Consider the following 21566-nt stretch of genomic DNA (forward strand, 5'->3'; position numbering starts at 1 on the left):
TAACATCCTTTGCTCATGGTCCTATGGAGAAACCTACAAATTGGCCTTCATTCATTTTCCCTTCTCCCTCATCCCTCACCCCAACCCAATCATCACTGAAGTCTGTCCACTCTACCTCCAAAATCTGTGCACCCTTTCTCCCCAGCTTCCTGACTGGAGCTGCCAGCATCTTCCTCCCAACACCCTCCACTCTGGCCTCCCACAAACCCAGCTCCTCTTCCTGGCTGCCTCCCTCCCTCCACTGCCCACCTGTACCAAGGGCATGGACTGGACCTTCCCTCCCAGGCAGGCTGGAAGCCCCCAGAACCCACACTGGCTTTCTAGCCACTCCCTGCATGGTGTTTGTTAGGATCAATGTTTCCACTGGCCTCCCTGCCTCTTCTCCAACCCATTTGTGGGCTGCCCCACAGATGTGACTGTGGCTGGCTCCCCGCATCCCCAGTACCTGAGACGGGGCTTGGGACAAGGCCAGCTGAAGGAATGATGGAATGATCCCTGTGACCTCTGCCCACAGATGCACCAGGTGGGAAGCAGAGCCCAGCCTCAGCTGGAACTCCCAAGCCCTCCCTCACATGCCTCTTGACCAGAGGACAGTCACCTAAGCCTGGGACTCCATTGTCCCTTACCCCCAGAGGGACAAATACCAGAAAGGCTTTCTGGGATTGTGGTAATGTTTATTCTGAGAACATAGCAGGTCTCCAGTCCTGACCCCACAAGAGGCCCTGAGGGGAGTGGAGTCCACATCTGAGTGGTATGGACCGGAAGTCCTGCCCAGCTGCAAATGGGGACTCTGAGGCCCCCTTGAGCTAAAGGGTGCATCAGGGGAGCAGAGCGATTGCTCTCCCCACCCCACCCTCTAGTCCCATCCTGGAACTCCATCCTCACCTGCCCAGGGACCAGGGATCTTTGCACAGCCAGGAGCCAGCCTGGCCCACTCAGAAGGGCAGCAAGCAAGGGCAGGGCTGCCAAACCCCTTTTTGGGGGGAGGGGAGGCAATGCCCAATCCCCAGACTGAAGCCCGGGTCCACCAGTTGGTCCTGGTTTGCCCCTAGCCCAGGTGGGCATGGCTGAGCCAGGACCTGTCGGCCCCAGGGGCCCACACCTCTCCACCCATCAGGAGTCGTGAACGTGTGTAGTGTGCACCCATACGGAGATACAAAGAGGGTGTGGTTTGGCCCTTATTTGGCACTTCTTAGTAAGAGCGCTGACAAACAAGAACCATTGGCCCCACATTGCAGAAGGGAAATTGAGGCACAGGAGGTTTCAGTGACTTGCTCCTGGTCACGTGGTCACGTGCCAGCCCCAGGCCCAGGTTCTGGAGGGAAGTCCCAGCTTTTGGAGGAGTCCTCTTGTCCTCCTTGGTCCGGTCCCAGCTCCTCACGGGGCCAGAGGCCAGGACACAGAACAGAGCCAGCCACGGAGTGGGGAGGGCAAGTCAAGAGTCCAGCATCTCCCGCCGGGACACTGCACCGAACAGCCAGATGTGGAGCTAGATATTCAGGTGCCCAAAAGGAATTCCCAGCAAGGCCACCGGAATTCCTGCTCTCAAACCAGCTGGGCTTTTCATTTATGTCGCCTGGTCTGGAGCCAGAGAAAGCAGAGCAGAGACCCAAGCAGGTCATGGTGGCAACACCCTCCAAGAGCACGGGTGGTGCTGGCGGGTGATACATCCAAATAGAAGACATCCTCTTCTTCAGCCACCTGTGGGCCTCCTCTGAGAAGGCAGGATTTCTCCTCAGCCCTTCCCCTCCTTCCCCAGCGCAATCAAAAAATCAGAGGACCACAGGAACTAGAGTTTAAAATGGAAAAAGGGGTTCGGGCTTTCGGTTTTCCTTTAAAAGCCCCTGGTTAAAATCGATAACACATAAAGAATATAAAACACTGAGGACTAAAGGAACATTTTGGTTTGGGTAGCAAGAGGAGGGCCATAACCTCTTTGGCTACATTCTGGGGGGAATGCTGGGTGTGGGGCCTCTAGTCAGGTGATGGATTTACCTGTCTCCTGCCAAGCCCACTAAGTGACCTGAGCCCAGTAGGCCTAAGACCACCATTCCCAGGGGCCCTCCTCCCAGGAAGAGCCCAGAGATGTCCTCAGGCCCCCCACACCCTCTGGCCCATCAAACCAGGCACACTCCTCTGGCATAAAGGTAGTAGAGGCAGAAAGATGTCCCTCCTCCTCCCCACTGCCATCATCCCACTAGGGGCCTTCACCCAGAGGCTAGGAGTGAAATCAGGGCCTGGGGTGAGATGGCAGCCATAGCCCCTCTGTGCATCTGGGCATCCACCTAGGAGAGGGCCTGAGAGCAGAGGTGAGGCCCAGGACAGACGCTGGTCTCAGAGTGGCAGGGAGGTGCCCGGCGCCACCGGGGGTCTCCTGGGCATCATTTATTCATTTAGCTAATCTCTGTTGAATAAATGGATGGGCAAGTAGACAGGATCAAAGAATGAACATATGTCACCTGCCCATTTTTCTGACTCCAGCCCAAGCAGGAACCCAGCAAGAGCCAAGAGTCCTTTCAAGGTGGCTAGAACAACAGGTGTAGGTGACAGAGAGAACAAGGTCTGGGACACAGGAGCAGGCCTGGGGAAAAAGGGCAAGGGTAGGGTTGGGGAATGTGGCAGATCGTGTGTAAACAAGTGACATCTTGGCACCCCATCGGCAGACAGCAGGGCTTGGGAAAACATTTTCAACGGATAGAGTCCCTTAGCAGTGGTGACAGCTGGGGCAAGGAGAGCTATCATAAATCTCAGGCAGGAAGGCTCCTCCATGAGAAGGGAACGCTTTGGGGTCCTTGGGACACTGAGGCCCTGAGACGGACAGAGGCCTCGCAAGTTCACACAGCCAGTCAGTAGAAAAGCTGAGGAAAGGCCCCCAGCGTCCTGGCTCCTGGCTAGTCCCTGGCCAGGTTGGGGACATGCAGATGGTGGTAACACTGTGGAGGCCAGGCGGTCGGGCAGGTGTCAGACAGCCGTGAGGGAGGTGCTGCTGAAGACACACACAGTCACGGTGCCAGGCAGGTCACTGGGCTGCCGGCCGCTGCGGTCCTGGAGGTGGACAGTGTGCAGGGTCTGGAGGTCGTCCGGGTCAGCCTTCAGGTGCACCTGGCCCAGGAATTCATCCTTCAGGACCCGGTGCTTCCACACCTGGGAGGAGGCAGAGGCTCGTGAAGGGGCTGTCTTCAGGAGCAGGAGCATAGGTCTGCGGGGGTGCTGGCGACAGGGCTTGCAGCCCCTTCTTGCGGGGCAAGCCTGGCTAGAGACCAGGAACCCCGCACTGCCTCTGCCTCCCGGTGACCCCAGAGCAAGGCCGTACCCTTTCCGAAGCCTCAGGCCTCCTCCCATCTGTCAAACTCCCTTCCACATAAGCATGTTATTAGTTCTGCTGGTGACCTTAGAGGACACTGGACAAGTGATACACCTGCTGCCCTGATTTCCCCATCTTCACTACAAGAGTCGGATCAACGGCCCCTATGGGTCCTTTCAGCCCCAACATCTATGGGTCTGTGATTTGATTCAGTGTTAGGAAAACTTGGAAATCCTATAGTGGCTTCCCCAGGGGAATGGGGCGTCTTTTTACAGATGGTTTCTCACCAGGGAGAGGCTGGCCTGGGCGGGGGGACAGAGGACTTTTCGCTAATAAGCCCAGAATCATCCACTGGCCTCCTTGGCCTGAGAAGGAAAGGAAGCCCGTGCCCAGGACTCTGGCTTCCTGGTCCCCTGCCCTCGGGAAACAGCCACCCCTGCCACACGGCATCTGGCTACAAGCTCTCCAGGTAGATTTACCTCCAGAGGGATTTAAGAAATAACTCCCAAACCACTGGGACAAAGCTGGCAGGGGTGACCACTGTCCCTGGCCAGGAGAATGACCCTGCTGTGTCTCAAAATCATGCAAGCTAATGCAACTCACCCACCCCACAGCAGGGACTCTGGGGCACCAGGAAGGGCCGGCAAGAGAATTCTCGAGGTCAAACCATGTCAGGGACAGAGTGAGAACCAAAACTTAGTGTTCGTGCGTCTCCAACGAAAGCTCTGGGCCCTGTCCCTGTGAGGGGGAAGCATCAGGCAGGGAGTGGCAGTAGGGGAGGCGCCTGAGGATGGACAAGGTCACCTGGACTGTGATGGGCTGGCCTGGCTTCTTTCGGTAGAAGATGCCTTTCACGTTGTACTCGGGCGTCGAGGTACCTTTCCACACAGCCGAGCGGACTTTGTCACCCTCGCACTTAATGATCACATAAGAGTTGGCCCCTAGAGAAATTGAGTGGGCAAAGGGGTGATGGTGGGGGCAGAACCCGAGGAGACAGATGTCTGGGAGGAGAGTTTCCCTCCCCAAAGCAGAAGACTGGAGTTCATATACCCAGGAGAAGGGAGACCAGAGGCTAACTTACTTCCTAACTTCCAGAAACAGGAGGAGGCATGCTGGCAATCTCTGGTCTCCATGCCCCGAGCACTTTTCTCCCTCTTCCACTTCACCAGCATATCTTAATGCTTCCTCAGCCTGGAGAAAGGCCACCTCCTCCGGGAAGCCTTCAATAAGCCAGGTCTCCCAGCTGTCTGACCCCATGTCTGACTGCCCCACCACACTGGAAGCTGCCCAAGAGCAAGCGGCAGAGCATGTTCCTCTCTATGCACCCAGTTTCCTTCCAAGGCTGGGCCCAGGCTGGATGGTAGGATTCAGTGAGCAAGAGCAGGAGAACTCTGGAGGCTGGGTGACTGCTGCTGAGCAGTCAGGAGAGGGCATGGGGCACCTCCTTGGTGAGGTGGGTCCTGGCGCTTTCCCCTAGGTGGGCTCACCTGTCGAGGAGTCCTTGAGACCAGTAGCCCTTTGGACTTGCACCTGAGTCACCTGTTGGGGATAGCCACATAAGGAGCTCCAGCAGGTGCGAGGGGGTTCATCCAGGCGTAGCTCCCTGGTACAGGGCAGGGGAGGAGAGGGGTGAGGCGATGGACAGGGGACAGGGAGATGGAAGGGGAGGGGGTTCAGAAAGGAGGGAGGGGAGGGGAGCAATATTTAGTCCACACATTGCTCATCCTGGGCAAACCACCATGGGCTTCCTGCTGCTCTGTCTCTATGCAAGGGTGCCCCATCCTCTCGGAGACAAAAGCAATTTACTGAACACCTGCTGTGATGTTACAGGTATTATTTGTAATTCCTCCCTAAAGCCCTGAGTGATAATGACTATTACCATGCGCATTTTACAGACTACAAGCACTGAGCTCACCAGGAGAAGGGATTTGCCCCACAAGCAGGACAGCGGTAGACTCAGCTGGGCAGGACTCAGGTCCACTGAGCCCACCACACATGCTGCCTCCCAGGTCTGCAGTTCGTGCAAGGAGCACTGAATCTGGGTTGCCTATCAAGGTGGGAGTGCAGTGTGGGGCTCAGAGGGTCTGCACCCCAGCAGGGATGGGATGGCTCCGGCAGGGTGCCTAGCACAACTCGACCACTGGGGTCAGGACCTTGGAAACTGCCCCCCCCAACCTTGATTCCCCAATCCTAATCTATAAAATAGAAGGGCCAGGCCCTCCACTTGGGGTTCAGGAGGGGCAAACAAGATGAGTGAAAAAGCTTTGTAAACTATGAAGTGCTATGCATGTGTGAGACACTGTCCCTTTATGTAGCCAAGAGAGGCTGGGACAGAGGAGCGAGCGGAGGAAGGCCATGGGTGCCAGTGTCAGCCCAAGGTGGCTGGAAGTCTGGGCTCCAAGCCTTGGGCAGACTCTTCACATCTCTTGGCTGCAAATTCTGGGGTCAGCCTGGGATGGAACTTGACCGTCCCCCCACCCCCACCCTGCAACCCTTGGCCCATAGCCCATCCCCACGCACTGGCAGTTGGAGGGCACATCAGTGAAGACTCGAAGCAGGAACTCGCCAGTGTGGCCCGGCTCGAAGGTGGTGGGGATGATGACAAAGCGGCCCTCGGGCTGGTCCGTCCGTAGGAAGACACTGCGTGAGTTGATGTAGATGGAGCTGGCGGCCCGGTGCTGCAGGCTGTGCATGCGGTACTGGCGGTTCTCCTCCACCTGCGGGGAGAGGGGAGGCTGGTCCACACGGGCCCACCTGCTGTCCGTCCACATCGCACACGGCTCCCACACCGGCGCCGCCGTGAAAAGAGGGAGAGAATCCACTTCCCTGCAATGCCCAGAAAAGGCAAATCTGCAGAGACAGGGGCAGATGGGTACTTGCTTAAGGCCCGGGGCTGGGCGATGCAAGAAGGAGGATGGGACTGAGTGGTGGCAGCTAAAGGGTGTGAAGTTTCTTTCTGGGCCGACGAAACTATTCTAAAATTGTAGCGATGGTCGTACAACTCTACAAATACACTAAAAATCACTGTACACTCTGAATGAGTGAACTGTGTGGTATGTGAATTATATCTCAGTAAAGCTGTTAAGAGTAGGAGGACAACAGGAATCCCCCTGGTAACAATGTCCACGGAATTTCTGACTCACAACAGACTGAGTATCGCTATCTGCCCACATCACAGCACGTGTCCGTGAAATGACATCACCAGCTGCCAGGATGTGCTAGACAATTCCTGGATCGAGTGCCATGATAAACTATAGTCATACCTCTTTAGGTCATGATGTGTCAAAGCCACCACACTTCAGCACCCAATGGACGTACTGACATAAGGACACATACAAACTGTCACATGACCAAGCACGTCAAATGCAGAGGCTCAACTCAGACCAGGTGCCTAGTGCATCCACATGATCTCGTGAGGTTCTTGGCGTCTGGTGGGCCTAGTGTCCTGCTATGCTATGTGTCATCACACATCAGGTGTCACAACACGAGGGACTCAGGTTCCAGGCCAGCGGGAGCAGTCAGTGGCAAGCCTGCCTGGCTCTACCCAGGATGCTTCCTCCCAGGGCCCAGCAAGGCCTCCAGCTCAGGGGGACCCAGAGCCCTGAGGAAAGGTGCAGCAGGGGCCTCCCAGAGCATTGCCCCGGCCACCGGCAGGCCTTCCCCTTCCCTCCACCAAACAGCCTGTGGGTCCAGGACAGGAAGGAATCAGCAGAGAGCTCCCAAGGCAGCCAATCCCAGGCAGGCCGGGCTTGGCTCCAAACAGGGCTCACGCTACATGGTAGGGATGAGGTCAGGGACCAGAGGGTTCTACAGTGTTCTCCCCCTGGCCAAGGGAGATTCCAGCTCCCTCACTCTCCTCACCCATAGCAGGGGTACTAGCTGGCCTCACCTTGTAGATGTCAAAGCCAATGGCCAGATTTTCACCCTTGCCATCCCGGCGGGTGGACTGTTTCGGCCGCTGCTGGATGCAGATCAGCACTTCATCTTCTGGCTTCTTGACATCAAAGATGTACTGCAGGGATGGCCGAGGAAGAGAGACACTCAGTAAGACCATGCCGGAGACAGGCTTGCTGGCTCCCAGAAGCTAGGCCGGAGCCAGGCCCCGGCTCAACAGTGTGCGCCCAGGTGAGTCACAGCACCTCTCTGGGCCTCGGTCCCTCGTCTGTGACACAGGCTCTACAAAGCCTACTCTGCAGGAGGGGCGGGGGACTCGGGGAGATCACGGATGCTCAGTTCTGAGCCTGCATGCAGTCGGTGCCAAAAGAAGGCACAAACATGAGAACGAAACAGCTGCCTGGGTCATGACCCAGGGGGCTGCCGGGGAGACGTGCGCCCTGAGGGAGAGTCAGCCTGGCCAAGCTCCTCTGGAAGGAGCAGCACTGTGCGTGTGGAAACAAGGGGTTTGAGCCCTCGGCTCAGCCTCTGTGCAACATCCCTGTGACTCTGGACAAGACACCTATTTGTCCTCAGAGCCCTAGTTCCTTGTCTTTACCATCGGCAGGTCACCCAGGACCCCCGAACATGCCCACCCCTCCCTCACTATACAGACAGGCCCGCAGAGGAACAGCGAGGTACCCAAGGTCATGCAGGACAGTGGCAAGGGCCAGAGGGGGTGTCCCTGCAAACACTCACTTGTGGATTCTGAAAGAAGGTGTCCTTGTGATTGATGCAGCCTCCACTGCGGTTCTTCTGGGGGTCCTCGTGCCGTGTCCAGGCACCCCGCAGCCGGGCCTCCTCCCACGTCTTATGGACGCTCAGGTAAGATGTATTGATCAAGCGGCACTTGATGATGTCGGTGAAGTAGCGGCACATGTCCTCGAAGGTCATCCTGGCCATGATGGGGAGACTAAGCTTGCCAAGGCCCCCTGGCTGGCCCACCCGCCCACTCACCCTGTGTGCTCTGAACCCCAACCCACAAGGAGTGGGTATGGACGTGGTGGCACTTGGCCGTTTCACATCTCTTCTGGCCTCAGTTTCCTGATCTGTACAATGGGAATCAATCTCTCAACAGCTGCCTATCTCGCAGTTAGTGTAGGAATTCAGTAAAGCAATAAAGGCAGGTAGTACAAGTTCCGGTGGACAGAAGCTGGCAGAGGCTGGCTGTTACCATTATTAATAGTGTGAAGGACTACTGTGTCCGGCCCTCTACCGTCTAGAAAGCATGTTTCCATCTATTGACCATAGCTGCTGTGAGGCCCGAAGCCACAGGGGGTGGGAGTCCCTCAGTAAATGTGCTGTGGTGGCCGGGGTGCTGCCCGGCATACCTCTGGGAGCTGGGCAGGGGAGGGGGACACACATGCCCCCCTTCAAGTGCACACATACATGAGAACATGCACATACACACACCGAGCGTGAGCATATATGAGACAGGCCTTAGGAAGAAGCCCCTTCCACTGATGATGGTTTTCCAGTGCTCTGTTTTAATTTAACAGACCCCTGAGCCACACTGGGCAAAACAGATCTCATCCTCAGGATCCCAGACTGGAGGCCCAGGTAGGGGTGGGTTTCCCGCAGTGGCTCCCCTGACACCTGCAGGAGGGACCCTCACACTTGTAGGAGGACCACTGCCACCCACCTCTGAGCCAGCCTGGGGCCCTCATGGCATCTACCGCACACAGGGTACCCTGTGCCCCTCCAGGAAGCAGCTGAGTCTCAGAATTAAGTGTCCTGCTTGGCACAGAGTCAGGACTAAATGTAGGCCAAACGAATGTAGGAATCATTATCGGGCTCTTTTTTTTTAATTTATTTATTCATGATAGACGCAGAGAGAGAGAGAGAGAGAGAGGCAGAGACACAGGCAGAGGGAAAAGCAGGCTCTACGCAGGGAGCCCGACGTGGGACTCGATCCCAGGACCCCAGGACCATGCCTAGACTGAAGGCAGGCGCCAAACGCTAAGCCACCCAGGGATCCTCCCATTATTGGGCTCTTTAAGCAATACCACTGCCATCTTCCCAGCCCACCCTCAAACCACACACCCCCAATCACCCCTCACCGTCCCGAACTCCCTCTTCTCAAACCCCGTGTTCTCTCACCCCCGGGCCTGGGTCTCTATCCTGGCCCACCAAGGCCTCCTTTGCACTCCAAGGCCAACTTAGGGAGCAGTGACCCCGAGAGGCCTCTCCTGTCCCCTCCCTGCTCCCAGAAATCTGGCTGCCAGCATGCCCCCTGCCCTTCAGTCAATTCCTCACCTGCTGGCCTCCTGGCTACTCGCTGAGGGCCCACCCTGGGGGCCAGAGCAGCTCGGGGTCCCCTGAGGTTGGCAGTGAGGACTGGGGATGAACTGCCCGACTCATTTCACAGAAAAGGAAAGAGGTACACAGAGATGGCATGTCTTGTCCAAGGCCACAGAACAAGTCAATGGTGGGGCACCTGCTAGAGCCCTGGACGCCCAGGAGCGCACTCACCAGAACTCCCCGTCATCCTGCACGGTCACACCCATTTTCTCCCGCTCGCTCTTGCTCACTTTCTGCCACTCCTCTGAGCTGGAAGGTGGGCATGGGGAGGGAAGGGGAGGAAGGTAAGAAGAGAGACCTCACCAGGCCACACTGGGGAAGGAGAGGAGGCATGAGAGACAGCTCAGCACCAGGCCTCCCCCACTGTGGGTGTGCTTGGGGGCACCAGGGCCAGGCCCAATCCCTCTCCCAAAAGCCTGTCTGCCACTCCCACAGGTAACCATAGGTTGCCACCATGTGAGGGGCCGGAGGTCTGAGAGCAAAGCTGCAGGCTGGGGGCAAGGGTGGAATGACCCTCAAGGGAGGGGGCTCCTTTGCTGGGGGCCCGACTCTGCTGCTGTTCTGGCTTCACCAGGGCCATGAGCCAAACATAGAGCCGACCCCCCATTCTCAGCCCCGTGGCCTCTCCCTTCCCTACTCATCGCCAGGCGGGGCGCTCTGTCCCCTGCAGGAATCGGCTTACCACCACCTCCAGGTCCCCGCCCTGCAGAACCCACCCCCAACCCTTCCCTCCACCCACGTGCCGGCTGCAAAGTCGGTCTCCTAATGTCATCCTCCTCCCAAGTCTTTCAAGGCCCAGCCACCTCGTCCAGGAAGCCCACCCTTGTCCTTGCCCAAGCTCTCATACGAGGGCCCCACCCACCCGGGGTCTGTCCCCATCCCACATCCCCATCCCACATCCCCATCCCACATCCCCATCCCACGGCCTCACGTGTCACTCCAGGGCCCGTTCCATTCCCGCTCGCCCCAGGGGTTGCGCAGGCGGATCATGTCCAGCTTCTCCGACTTGAAGAAGGCCAGCAGGCCGTGGCCCAGGCGCACCTTGCGCACATCAGTGATGGCATACGCGTGGCCCTTCACCAGGCCACACGCAAGGCGGGCCTCCATGTCTGCTGCTGTCACCGCCTGCGGGAGGACACAGTTGCCCAGAGAGGCAGGCTCCAGCCAGAGCGGCAGCGGCGAGGTGGGGCGGCGGGAGGGGAATGTGTGCCTACACCGCCCCCCAGAGGACAGGGAAGGCAGGGCAGCCCCACACAGGGAGGCCAGGCCTGGGGAATGAGCTCAGTGTTCATAAAGCAACCCCCCAAGAAAGGGACCCAAAGTGCGGCTGGCCCAGGGGTGTACTGGAGTTCAGGGGCACTGGCTCAACTGTGCAACTGTGAAAATATTAGCTGGAAATCAACACAGTGGGAATATTTACGCCACAGACATCATCAAATGCTACAAATCAGGGCTTTTCATTTTTCCAGGGGGCCAGGCCATCACCACACCACTGGTGTCTGCACTGAGCCTCAGCTTCTCCACCCAAAACAGCAGCAGTCAATGAAGTAAGTTGGTCCTCTTGAAGGACCAGGGTCCCTCCCCCTTCCAGTCTCCTTGAGCATGCGATGTCTCACACCCTCCGATGCACAGACACCCCACTGCCCCAGTACAAGATCCCATACAAGGGGGATGCTGGTCCAACAAGAAGGCCTTTCACACCGTCGGGGTTAGGAGGGCAGAAGGGCCTATGGCTGGTGCCGCCTCACACTGGGGAGAGGTTGCACCCCCCAGCTGCTCCCCTGCACCCATCGGGCTGAAGGTGCAGATTTATGAGCCCCTCTGGGTGGGGGCTCTGCCTGTGACCCCACCGCCAGCTCCCACCCCAATAAGGGCTGATGAAGGGGAGGGCCGCCTCTGCACTCTCACCTTGATGGAGGCGCTGATGAGACCCCCCCGGCTGTGCACCTTCAACACACGCTCAAAGAGCTGGTTCCTCTTGGCCTCATCGTGGGCAAAGCCACCCTCGGTCAGGTCGATGGGCTCGGAAACGCCACCTGTGAAGTCCACCAACGCATCTGCCGTGTTGCCTCCATCCAGTGCCTGGTAACAGCCTGCCAGCCTGAGGAGCAACGTGGAAAGAATTCCCAGCTCATGCTCCCCAGCCAGTCTATATCCCTCCCCTTATCGGGGACATTCTGGGGACTCAGAGAGGTCAAGCACACTGCTAAGGTCACACAGCCAACAGTGGAACCCAGGTCTCTGGCTCCTGCACCAACATCTGTCCTGCTGAACCACACCATTTAGTCACCCAAATACCCCTTAGCCCCTAGCACCTAGCAGCCTGTCTTCAAAATTAGCTGTCCAGAAATGGAGCAATGCTTCTCAAAAGCGTCAAAAGCTCATGTAGTTTTTGAAATATCAACTATAAATAATTCACGTTGTTTATAACAATGTAAACCCAGAAATCACCTAAATGTCTAACAACAGGGAATTGGCTTTAGAAACTAATGCTGCCTCTGTGCTCCGGGACGTGAGGCAGCCCCTGGATGAAGCCTTGTAAAGGAATGCTTACGGCAGAAAACACTAGTGTTCACTCGGTACATTTGAAAAAACAATACAGCTGGATTCCAGTGATGTCTGAAATGTATGCAGGGGCACCTGGGTGGCTCAGCTGGTTGAGCATCTGACTCGGTTTCATGATCTTAGGGTTGTGAGATCATGCCCAGCGTTAGGCTCCGCACTCAGCAGGGAGTCTGCTTGAAGATTCTCTCCCTCCCCCTCTGCCCCTAGCACACGCTCTCTCTTTCTCTCAAGATAAATAAGTGGATCTTTAAAAATAATAATAAAATAAAATGTATGCAATAATACATTTAAAAAACATTAAGTGGAGTGCCTGGATGACTCAGTCGGTTAAGTGTCTGCCTTCAGCTCAGGTCATGATCCCAGGGTCCTGGGATGGAGCCACATGTCAGGTTCCCTGCACAGCAGGGAGTCTGCTGCTCCCTCTCCCTCTGTCCCTCCCCTCGCCTGTGTGGGTATGTGCACTCTCTCTCAAATAAATACTTAAAATCTTTTTTAAATTACAATAAAATAAATAAATACAATAAAAATAAGTACAGGGATGCCTGGATGGCTCAGCAGTTCAGCATCTGCCTTCAGCCCAGGGGGTAGTCGTGGAGTCCTGGGATCAAGTCCCACATTGGGCTCCCTGCATGGAGCCTGCTTCTCCCTCTGCCTGTGTCTCTGCCTCTCTCTCTCTCTGTGTCTCTCATGAATAAATAAAATCTTAAAAAAAAAATAAGTACAAAGTAGGGCACCTGGGTGGTTCAGTTGGTTAAGCATCTACTTTCAGCTTAGATAGTGATCCCAGGGTCCTGGCATCGAGCTTAGTGGGCAGTGATGCTTCTCCCTCTCCATCTGCCCCTCCCTCCACCTGTGCGGGTGCACATACACACTCTCTCTCAAATAAATAAATAAAATCTTTTAAAAAAATTAAAATTAAATAAATACACTAAAAATAAATACAAAATAGGGGCACCTGGGTGGCTCAGTTGGTTGAGCATCTGCCTTTGGCTCAGGTAGTGATCACAGGGATCGAGTCTCACCTCAGGCTCCCTGCTCAGTGGGGAGTCTGCTTCTCCCTCTCCATCTGCTGCCCCCACCCCCACTTGTGCTCTATCTCTCACAAATAAATAAATAAAATCTTAAATAAATAAATACTAAATTAATACAAAAATAAAAAACATTAAGCACGGTTGGCTGGCTCAATCGGTAGAGCCTGGGACTCTTGATCTCAGGGTCATGAGTTCGAGTCCTGCATTGGGTGTAAAGATTACTAAAAAAAATAAATTAATTTAAAAAAACAAAAAATAAAAACCATTGTCTCCTATGTGCAACACACCAGGTGTTAAAGGTACAACAGTGGCTTCTTCTATAAATGTTAGGGAAACGGCTGGGGTCTTAAAGGCAGTGCTGAATGTGAATGTGAACAGCAGAATGGGATAGATAACGTAACAGATTACATAAGCTGAAAATCTATGCCTGATCTGTGTCTTGCAGTCTCCCAAAAAACAGCAACGTGGGTTTTGCAAGGTAAACTACAAGCAAAAAGAGCCACCAAAGACTTTAAAAGAGTTGCATGTGGTGGGGAGGGTGTGAAGAGAACAGAGGCAGCACAGGGAGGGAAACAGGAGTGGGGGCTGGGGCCTCGGAGGGGAGGGCAGCGAAGGTTCCTGAAGGGGGGAAGCCTGGTTAACTCAAGTGGCCCCAAACAGAGAAGGGGAGTGGAGAGGCCTGGAAGTCTACGCAGGAGTACAGGCGACAGGCGCCTTTATTACCTTCTGCCTGGGGTTTCTACATTTTCTGGATTTGCTATAACAGATATGCATTCATTTTATTTTATTTTATTTTATTTTATTTTATTTTATTTTATTTTATTAAGATTTCATTTACTTGTCAGAGAGAGAACGCACAAGTACACAAACAGGGGGAGCAGCAGGCAGAGGGAGAAGCAGGCTCCCCGCTGAGCAGGAAGCCCAATACGGGGCTCGATCCCAGGACCCTGGGATCATGACCTGAGCCAAAGGTAGATGCTCAACCGACTGAGCCACCCAGGCGCCACCCATTTTACAATTTTAAAAGTAAATAAATGAAAAAGCAAGCAAGGATAAATGGTACAGCTGCTGTGGAAGACAGTCTGGCGGTCACTCAAAAGTTTAAACACAGAACTGCCTTAAAGCTCCACCAATCCACTCCTAGGTGTATATTCCAAAGAACGGAGAGCAGAGACCCCGAACGGATACTTGCACACCAATGTTCACAGCAGTACATTCGCAGTAGCCCGAGGGGGAAACAACCCAAGTCCCTCGACAGATGAATGGAGAAACAAAACGTGGCATATCCATGCAATGGAATTCCGTACAGCTCTAGACAGGAAGGACACACGGACACATGCTACAACATAAATGAGTCCTGAAAACATTATGCTACGTGAAAGAAGCCAGGCATGAAAGGGTAGATATTGTACAAGTCCGCTTATATGATCTAGCTGGAATAGGCCGATCCCTAGAGATCCATGCCGAAGAGGCTACCGAGTGGCTCTCCTGGAAGAGAGGCCTGCGGGACAAGGGACACTCAGTCACCACCAGGGGGCGAGATCTGCTTTCGTCCAGTTGTCTCGCATTTGTTTTTGATGTTGGAAGTTAATTGGTCTTTCCCTTTCATGCACGCACACACTCACTCTCACACACACACACAGCAGTCCAAGGAGACCCACAGATGGGCCTGGGGGGAGGAACAAGGGAGAGGTTCCACAGAGCTGGTGGGCTGGTCTCTGACGCCACTGGCCCTCCTGCGCCAGGCCTGCCCCCGCCGGCAGGGTCCTGAGCAGGTCACTGCCCCAAAGCCCTCCACACACAGCTAGCTCAGCAAACCTTTGCTCGTGCCTGTGCTGGGGACCCAGGGCCTGACAGACCGCGGGAGGGGAGTTGGTGGGGATGTAGAACTGATGGACAGTCAGGTAGACAGATAGATAAGTGAAAAGAAGGGGGAGCCCAACGGGCGGGGAGGGCCCACCCTCCACCACCCGCCCAGGCTCTGAGATGCCACATCCCCAGCAAGGCCACCAGGGAGGGCTTGGCAGCTCAGATCTGCGGGAAAATACCACCGACCCGAATGTGAGTGCCGGCTCTGCCCTCTCAGGTAGAACAAGGACAAACTCTTCCTCCCTACGTGGGTTGGTTTGAGGGGCTGGACACCAGGTACCAGAACTTCAGTCCAGGTCTCCGCCTGCCCAGTGTCGGCTCAGCTGGCCAGGCCCTGGGTTCCCAGGCGCTGAGCACACTGCTTGACTTTGTGGCAGCTCCCCCTCTCCGTGCCAGGAGCCCTGGCTAGAGGAGCACCCATGTGGAGCCCATAAGCCGAGCCTCCCAGTCTGCCACCCACCCGCCGGCCCGCTGCCAGCACCTACTTGGCGTAGGCCTTCTCCACCAGGGCACACCAGAACTCGTTGCGGGAGCTGGAGTGGCAGTAGATGAGCTGGTTGTTGACTGTGGGCAGCCGGTCGTCAATGACCACATCCACCCACTCCCCAAAGCGCCAGAAGTGGAAGTGGAAGATGCCTGCATAGGCATTGGGTTTCTCGGGGTCCCACTCCTGCTCCTTCCAGTCTGGGATGACCTGGATGGGGAGGGGAACAGGACAGGAACACAAGGCGGGTCACAGCTGGCTTCCTGAGGAAATGGGGGCGCATGCCTCGAGGGACTCAGAATGGAAAGGAATACTGGGTTCAATCCTCATCTCTGCCATGAACGAACGTGGAACTGGAGCGAACGCTTCTCATCTCTGGGCCTCAGTTTCCCTTCTCTGTGGCAGTTAGGCTCAGGCTCCTGCCAGCTGTCACTCTAAGATTCTGGGAGCTTCCTGCTCCCTTCCTCAGGATTCCCTCTGTATCCTTCCCCCTCAGAAATACATCACATTCCTCCCACTTCCCATCTGGCTTCGGGGCAGCCACCCCGGCCCCTTCCCTACCCCTCTCTCCATCCTAACAGGCCAATCTGATCTCCTACATTCTGCTAAAATCCATCTCTGGTCTGTCCCCTGGCACCAGCCTGGCCCAGCCCCCATCTCCTCACCCCAGAATGCTGTAATAGCGTCAGCCGCCACATGTGCCCTCACCCCACAGAGCAGCACAATGATCTTTCCCACCATGTCACTTCCCTGGGAAGTGAGGCCCAAACCTTTAATGTGTGCCTCCCCGCCACTAGCTCCCAAGCTGGCTTTTCTAGCCCCCTCATGCCCTGCTCCTTGCTCCAGGCTCTTTCTCTGCTCAGGAACTTTGGACTTGCTCTTTGCCTCTTCACCCAGCTGATTCTCATTTGCCCTTTAGGATATGCCTCCTCCTCCCGGAAGCCCTCCTTGACCCTTCAGACTAGGCCAGGACCCATGTCAGTCCAACTCATGTCCCCTGGCACTTCTCCTCAGGGACCATTACCACAATTATAATTAAACAAGTGTGTGTCACTGTGTTCAATTCTGTTATTATCCCTGGAATGTTAGCTCTCTGAGGGCAGGGATTCCTCAGGCCTGGTCACTGCTCTACACCCAGTACCCAATCTGGGGCCTGGCCCAGAGACAGAGCTTGACAAACAGGTGTTAAAATTCATAGGCATTGATTGCGTCTCTAAACTGTATTATTTATGGAACATCTCAGACACGCCAGGTGCCACGCCTGTGACTGCTACAGTTTATCTCAGTTTAATTCACACAATAACCCCATGCATAGATTACTATAATCCATCCCTCCTCTATAGCTAAAAAAAACCCTAAAGCTCAGAGAGGGCAAGCAACAGCCTCCTAGCAGGTGTCCTGAGAGCTGGCTGCAGGCATCCCCCAAGCAGACGAGGAGAACCTGGGCAACAGGAGGCGGGGACAGAGAAGAGAAAGCCCCTCACTCTAGAGTCAGAGTGACTTGCTGGCCCTTCCCAACACGGGACCAAGTGGGGCTGAACCCAGTGGGGCCACAGGCAGCTCCCTCTGGGAGAAAACCACCCTCAGGTATGAGGATGTACACCCAGGCATCCAGGCTGAGGAGCCAGAGATGCATCAGGAGGCGTAAATCCCAAGGCCCAGACCAGCCCGAGCACAGATACTTCAGCCAAAAGCCATTCCCCAAACACCACACTCATTAAAAAGGCTTTTGTTTACATACCTCTTACCATCAACAAGGATGTCAGCAAAGACAAATGATCCCAGTGAGACACTAGAGACCAAGAAAATGAAAATGCTAACCACTGAGAGAGGGGCCATGCTGCCAGCAGCAGAGGCCTGCCCGGGGCCAGGCACAGACTCTCCTGCCCCTACCCCCACCCCTTAGCACTGCCTTTCAGGGCAATCCTGGGAAGCTGCTGGAATGTTGCCCAGGAAGCCCAGGGAGGGAGGCAGGATTCACACGCAGGGCTTCAGGGCCCAGCACAGCATCTGGAACCCAGCAAGGGCTGACACTGGCTGGTCCACTTTCAGTGTCCTTTCTAAAACCCCCAGGCTGGCTTTCTAAAGCCCCAGCCCCTAGCACCCTCTGCCACTTTGCTTTTAGAGAAAAGGCTGTATCAAAAACAGGGCACATGTAGGGTGGGTTAATATGCCCACTGCACAGATGGGAAAGTTTAGGAATGGGGAGCTGCCCAAGGGCACAGAGAGATAGGGAGTCCGAGCTCAGCACACTGGGCTGGCCAGCGCACCCTCCTCCGTTCCTTCCTGCTCTGAAAGCTCTGGACTGCATGGGGACTGGGCAGGGAGGAAGAAGAGCCCTGATAGGGCTCTGGGAGGTACTGCTGGGGATGCAGGAGGATCATTAGCCAAACCCAGGGTGTGGCCCTACACCCTCTGTGGCTTAGGAAGCAGCTAATGAGGCTCTAGGGCCTGGAGATCCTGAGTCAGGGATCCCAATGGGCCTCAATTTTCCCTCCTACACTGTGGTTGGAGGGCCCAGCATGGCCAGCTTCTTACCCCACAACCCCTCTGCTGCCAGCAGGGTACTAGGTGAGGATGACACTGTCCAGGACAGTTTGTGTGCCTGCTCACACAGGCACACAAACTCAAACCTTCCCACACTACATCCAGTCATACCAGGAAGCAAAGAGGCAACCACAGACCCTCGGGCCACATCGAAGGATTCCAGAACCAACCCAAAGAGGCTCCCGCTGGCCAAAGATGGGCTAAGACCAGCATCTGTAAGGATAATTACTGCAAAGGATGGCAACACATCAAATATATTCCAATCTATGAGACCACAACAATACTTAAAAAAACAATCAGTCACTACTGGAGGACAGCTGGAAATCAACTCATTTTTTTAAAACTGGAAAATTAAGAGAAAGAATCAAGATTTATCCTGCCTTTTCTTTACAAACTGTACCAGTGGGTAACCAATAGCAGATGAAGGGAGGTTTGTATCCGGAGATGAGCTGCAGCTAAGATATGAGGAAGAGACCAGCATATCAGACTCTCGGTATTTTATGACCATCGACAAACAATGGATTTAACAACGGTCATAGGTGGCTTCTAACATCACAAAAAAGAAAGACGACCAGACATCACGCACCCGGTGAGAGAAGTACACAATGTCTCCTATGAAGCAGTCATGCCAAAAAATTTGTATCTGAACCTTAGGAAGCCTCTGGTGGTAAGTCCGAGCTTACAGGAAATGCGTGGTACAGAGAACTCACGAACAACCCATGAAAGCCAAGCCAACAAAATCCAGATCATTGGAAACACCAAGCGACGGACGGGATCATTGGAAACACCAAGGGACGGACGGGTGTCTTCGGCAAAAAAATCCCAAGGAAACAGTGAAAGGAAACAAACTATTCAAATTGTGGACCTTCAAACAAACTATAAAACATACACACTTTTATGACAGAAATTGGAAACCAGAACTCTTATTAGATATGATGCTATAGGGAAACTACTGTGAAAGGTGAAACGATTTTAGATATGTTATAGGATTCCGGTTATAGAATTTTGTTTTTTGTTTCCTTTTGGTTTTGATGACTGCTTATTATCCAGAGATGTATCCAGAAATATTTACAGATTAAATGACATGTTGCTGGAGGGCGTAGTGGGGGATATGAGAAAACCAGATTGGCCTCGGTCGCTGAGTCGCTGCGGAGGGATGGCCTTAAGCCATCTCTCTCCTCCCATCCTGTCTCCATCTCATCCTCCCCACGGCCACCGCCCCCCCTCGGCCACCAGCTCCCCACGGCCACCAGCCTGGCATTCACAGCTGGGGCTCTACTGACTCTCTCCGCCCCCCACCCCAGCCTCCCACCTCGGGCCCCAGGCAAACCTTCCGCCCTGACACTTTAGGCCACCTCGGCTCTGCACGTGTGGCTCCCTAGCGGGTACGGTCCCCTTCCTCGTCCCTCCAGGGCAAGCGGAGCAGCAGCTTGCAGGGCTCTCCTCCCGGGGGCAGTCCCTCCCCAGGCTCTTTCCCTGATCACTGAGGGGAGCTCCTGGAGGAAGGGGCTGAGCCCCCGCTCACACTCAGATCCCCCCAGCACAGGGAGGCTGGCTCCACCCACGGCCAAGTCTTTCTGGAAGGAAAGTCAAGTGCCAGCCGCCGCGGGGCCTCATCCGGCTGGCGACCTTGTCCCCACCACCAGATGCGTAGGCATCTGCCTCCCCTGCTCAGGGCCGCTGAGGCCAGGATGGATCGTGGCCTCGGGGTGCTGCCCTAGCTGTGGACAGCTGTGCACGTGTCAGGGGTCATCCCCGCTGCGGAACGCAGTACCCGTGCGTGCCCTCACGCAACAGTCTGCAAACCCTGGGGCTGGCAGGGAGCTCAGGTGACCTGGTCAGTCTCCCTCCCCAGGAGAAGCCTCAACAACTGCCCCCTGTGCAGATGGGAGAGGAGAGCCCTGAACAGTCGACACACTTACTCGGGCTGAGCCCGCAGCAAAGCCAGGACTGTGTGGGATTTAGAGGCCCCAGGCACCCACTACAGAATCAGCCCAGAAACCTCAGGCACTGGGAGGGCGCTGGGGGCCCTGGTGCCTGGAGAGCTCCCAGCTCAAATCCTCCTGGGACTCTGAGCCAGTGGGACACACTCATGTGAGTGTGCAAGTGCATGAATGTCAGTGTCTGTGGGTGTGCACAACATGCATGTGTATGAGCATCAGTGTATGTGTGTATGCACACGGGAATCGTGTACATGTCAGTGTGTGTGTAGGTGTGGCTCAGGGAAGGAGCTTTCCACAGATTTCTGCCTGGGACACCAGAGGGCCAGCTGGAAGCATTTCTGCAAAAGGCCAGCAGGGCTGGGGGCTGAAGGGCTGCAGGGGGGCGCTTTCCTGCATTATCCCAGAGGTGAGGTGACTCCCCAAGCTAGAGTCCCTGGTTCCAAGCACCTGAAGTTTTCAGTTCTTAGCTTTTGATTCCAAGAGCTTCAAATTCCTGGGTTTCAAATGCTACAACGGGAAGAGGCCAGGAAGCCTGGTCCCCCCACCCCTACTCCACGTACCCTCGAGAGAACAGAGCCCCGTCGCTCACCACCCAGAGAGCAGGACATGACGCACCTGCAGGGGCCTGGGGATTCCTGCTCACAGGGCACAGCCAGATGCTCAGAGACCCCTGCAGCAGGACCCCTGCTGTTGGGCACCCCAGTTACACCATGAGGGCTAAAGATCCCCTTAGCTGGGCCATTTTGAGCCTGGTGATGATGGCAGAGGAGAAGCCATGCCCTCTCCTCTACTCTCTAACCAGAGCCAAGCCTGGCCCCTGACACTGCCTGTTCCAGAAGCACTGGGCTGCTGTGCTACCTCAGGCAGCTCACTCCCCACTCTGAATCCTGTGCTTCTAGTCTGTGAGTAGGTTCCTCTCAGAATAACTGAAAGTAAGACCATGTATCTGCGGTAACTGGGAGAGTCACAACGAGCAAATGGAGAGGGTGCTGAGGCTCTGAGTGCCTCGCGTAACTTCTCACGGGCCCTGTGGGAGGCACCATCATTAACCCCTGCCAACAGGCTCAGAGAGGCTGCCCCGGGCCACATGGGTGGTCAGTGGCAGGCCCCTCCCCACCACACATGCTGCCTCCATGGGAGGCAGAAGCTCAGAAGATGACAGGTCTCTTCACTCTGGTTTCTTGTGGGTTCCATGGAAAATGGTCCTCTTTTCCCACTCCCTGCACTCCTCCTGGCCCAGTCTGGGCTGGAGAGCAGGGGTGGAAGGGCTGGGCTCTGTTACCCCCACCCCTTCCATAGGCATCTTCAGGACTGTATGGAGGCTGTGGCTGGAAGGGCAGGGCTTAGGGAAGGTAAACAAGGTGGCCGCAGCACCCTGGGGAGGGCTCTGGGGTGCAGGCTGGGGACGTGAGACCTGGCTGCATGGAGCATTTCAAAACAAGGGTCATTCACAAGCAAAACCCCAAGCATGGCCCTTGAAGTAGGACCTGATCTTGGTCACCAGGAAGAAGCTGGCCTTACTCGGGCCTGGGCCCTCAGGACAGGTGGGACACTGCCCCTGCTCATCCCAGGGGGCCACAGATTCAAAG

The 21566-nt window shown here is 55.4% G+C and overlaps 1 protein-coding gene across 6 annotated transcripts in view; it reads right to left on the minus strand.

Moving 5' to 3' along the window:
- Positions 1 to 653: 653 nt before the first annotated feature.
- CAPN5 (calpain 5) overlaps positions 654 to 21566 on the minus strand; it is a 52483-nt gene continuing 31570 nt past the window's right edge. For 5 of the 6 annotated variants that reach the window (XM_038568536.1, XM_038568539.1, XM_038568535.1 and 2 more), the window contains exons 4-13: positions 15489 to 15697; positions 11447 to 11639; positions 10470 to 10663; positions 9710 to 9787; positions 7937 to 8132; positions 7194 to 7316; positions 5825 to 6021; positions 4792 to 4907; positions 4109 to 4245; positions 654 to 3144 (exon numbers count right to left, since the gene is read on the minus strand). In XM_038568536.1, coding sequence (XP_038424464.1) covers positions 2962 to 3144; positions 4109 to 4245; positions 4792 to 4907; positions 5825 to 6021; positions 7194 to 7316; positions 7937 to 8132; positions 9710 to 9787; positions 10470 to 10663; positions 11447 to 11639; positions 15489 to 15697 — 1626 coding nt within the window. In that variant the 3' untranslated portion in view covers positions 654 to 2961. The remainder of the gene's footprint in view (positions 3145 to 4108; positions 4246 to 4791; positions 4908 to 5824; positions 6022 to 7193; positions 7317 to 7936; positions 8133 to 9709; positions 9788 to 10469; positions 10664 to 11446; positions 11640 to 15488; positions 15698 to 21566) is intronic. The other variant, XM_038568540.1, reaches the window with a different exon arrangement.

This window comes from Canis lupus, chromosome 21, assembly GCF_011100685.1.
Source record: "Canis lupus familiaris isolate Mischka breed German Shepherd chromosome 21, alternate assembly UU_Cfam_GSD_1.0, whole genome shotgun sequence".
Taxonomy (NCBI): Eukaryota; Metazoa; Chordata; class Mammalia; order Carnivora; family Canidae; genus Canis; species Canis lupus.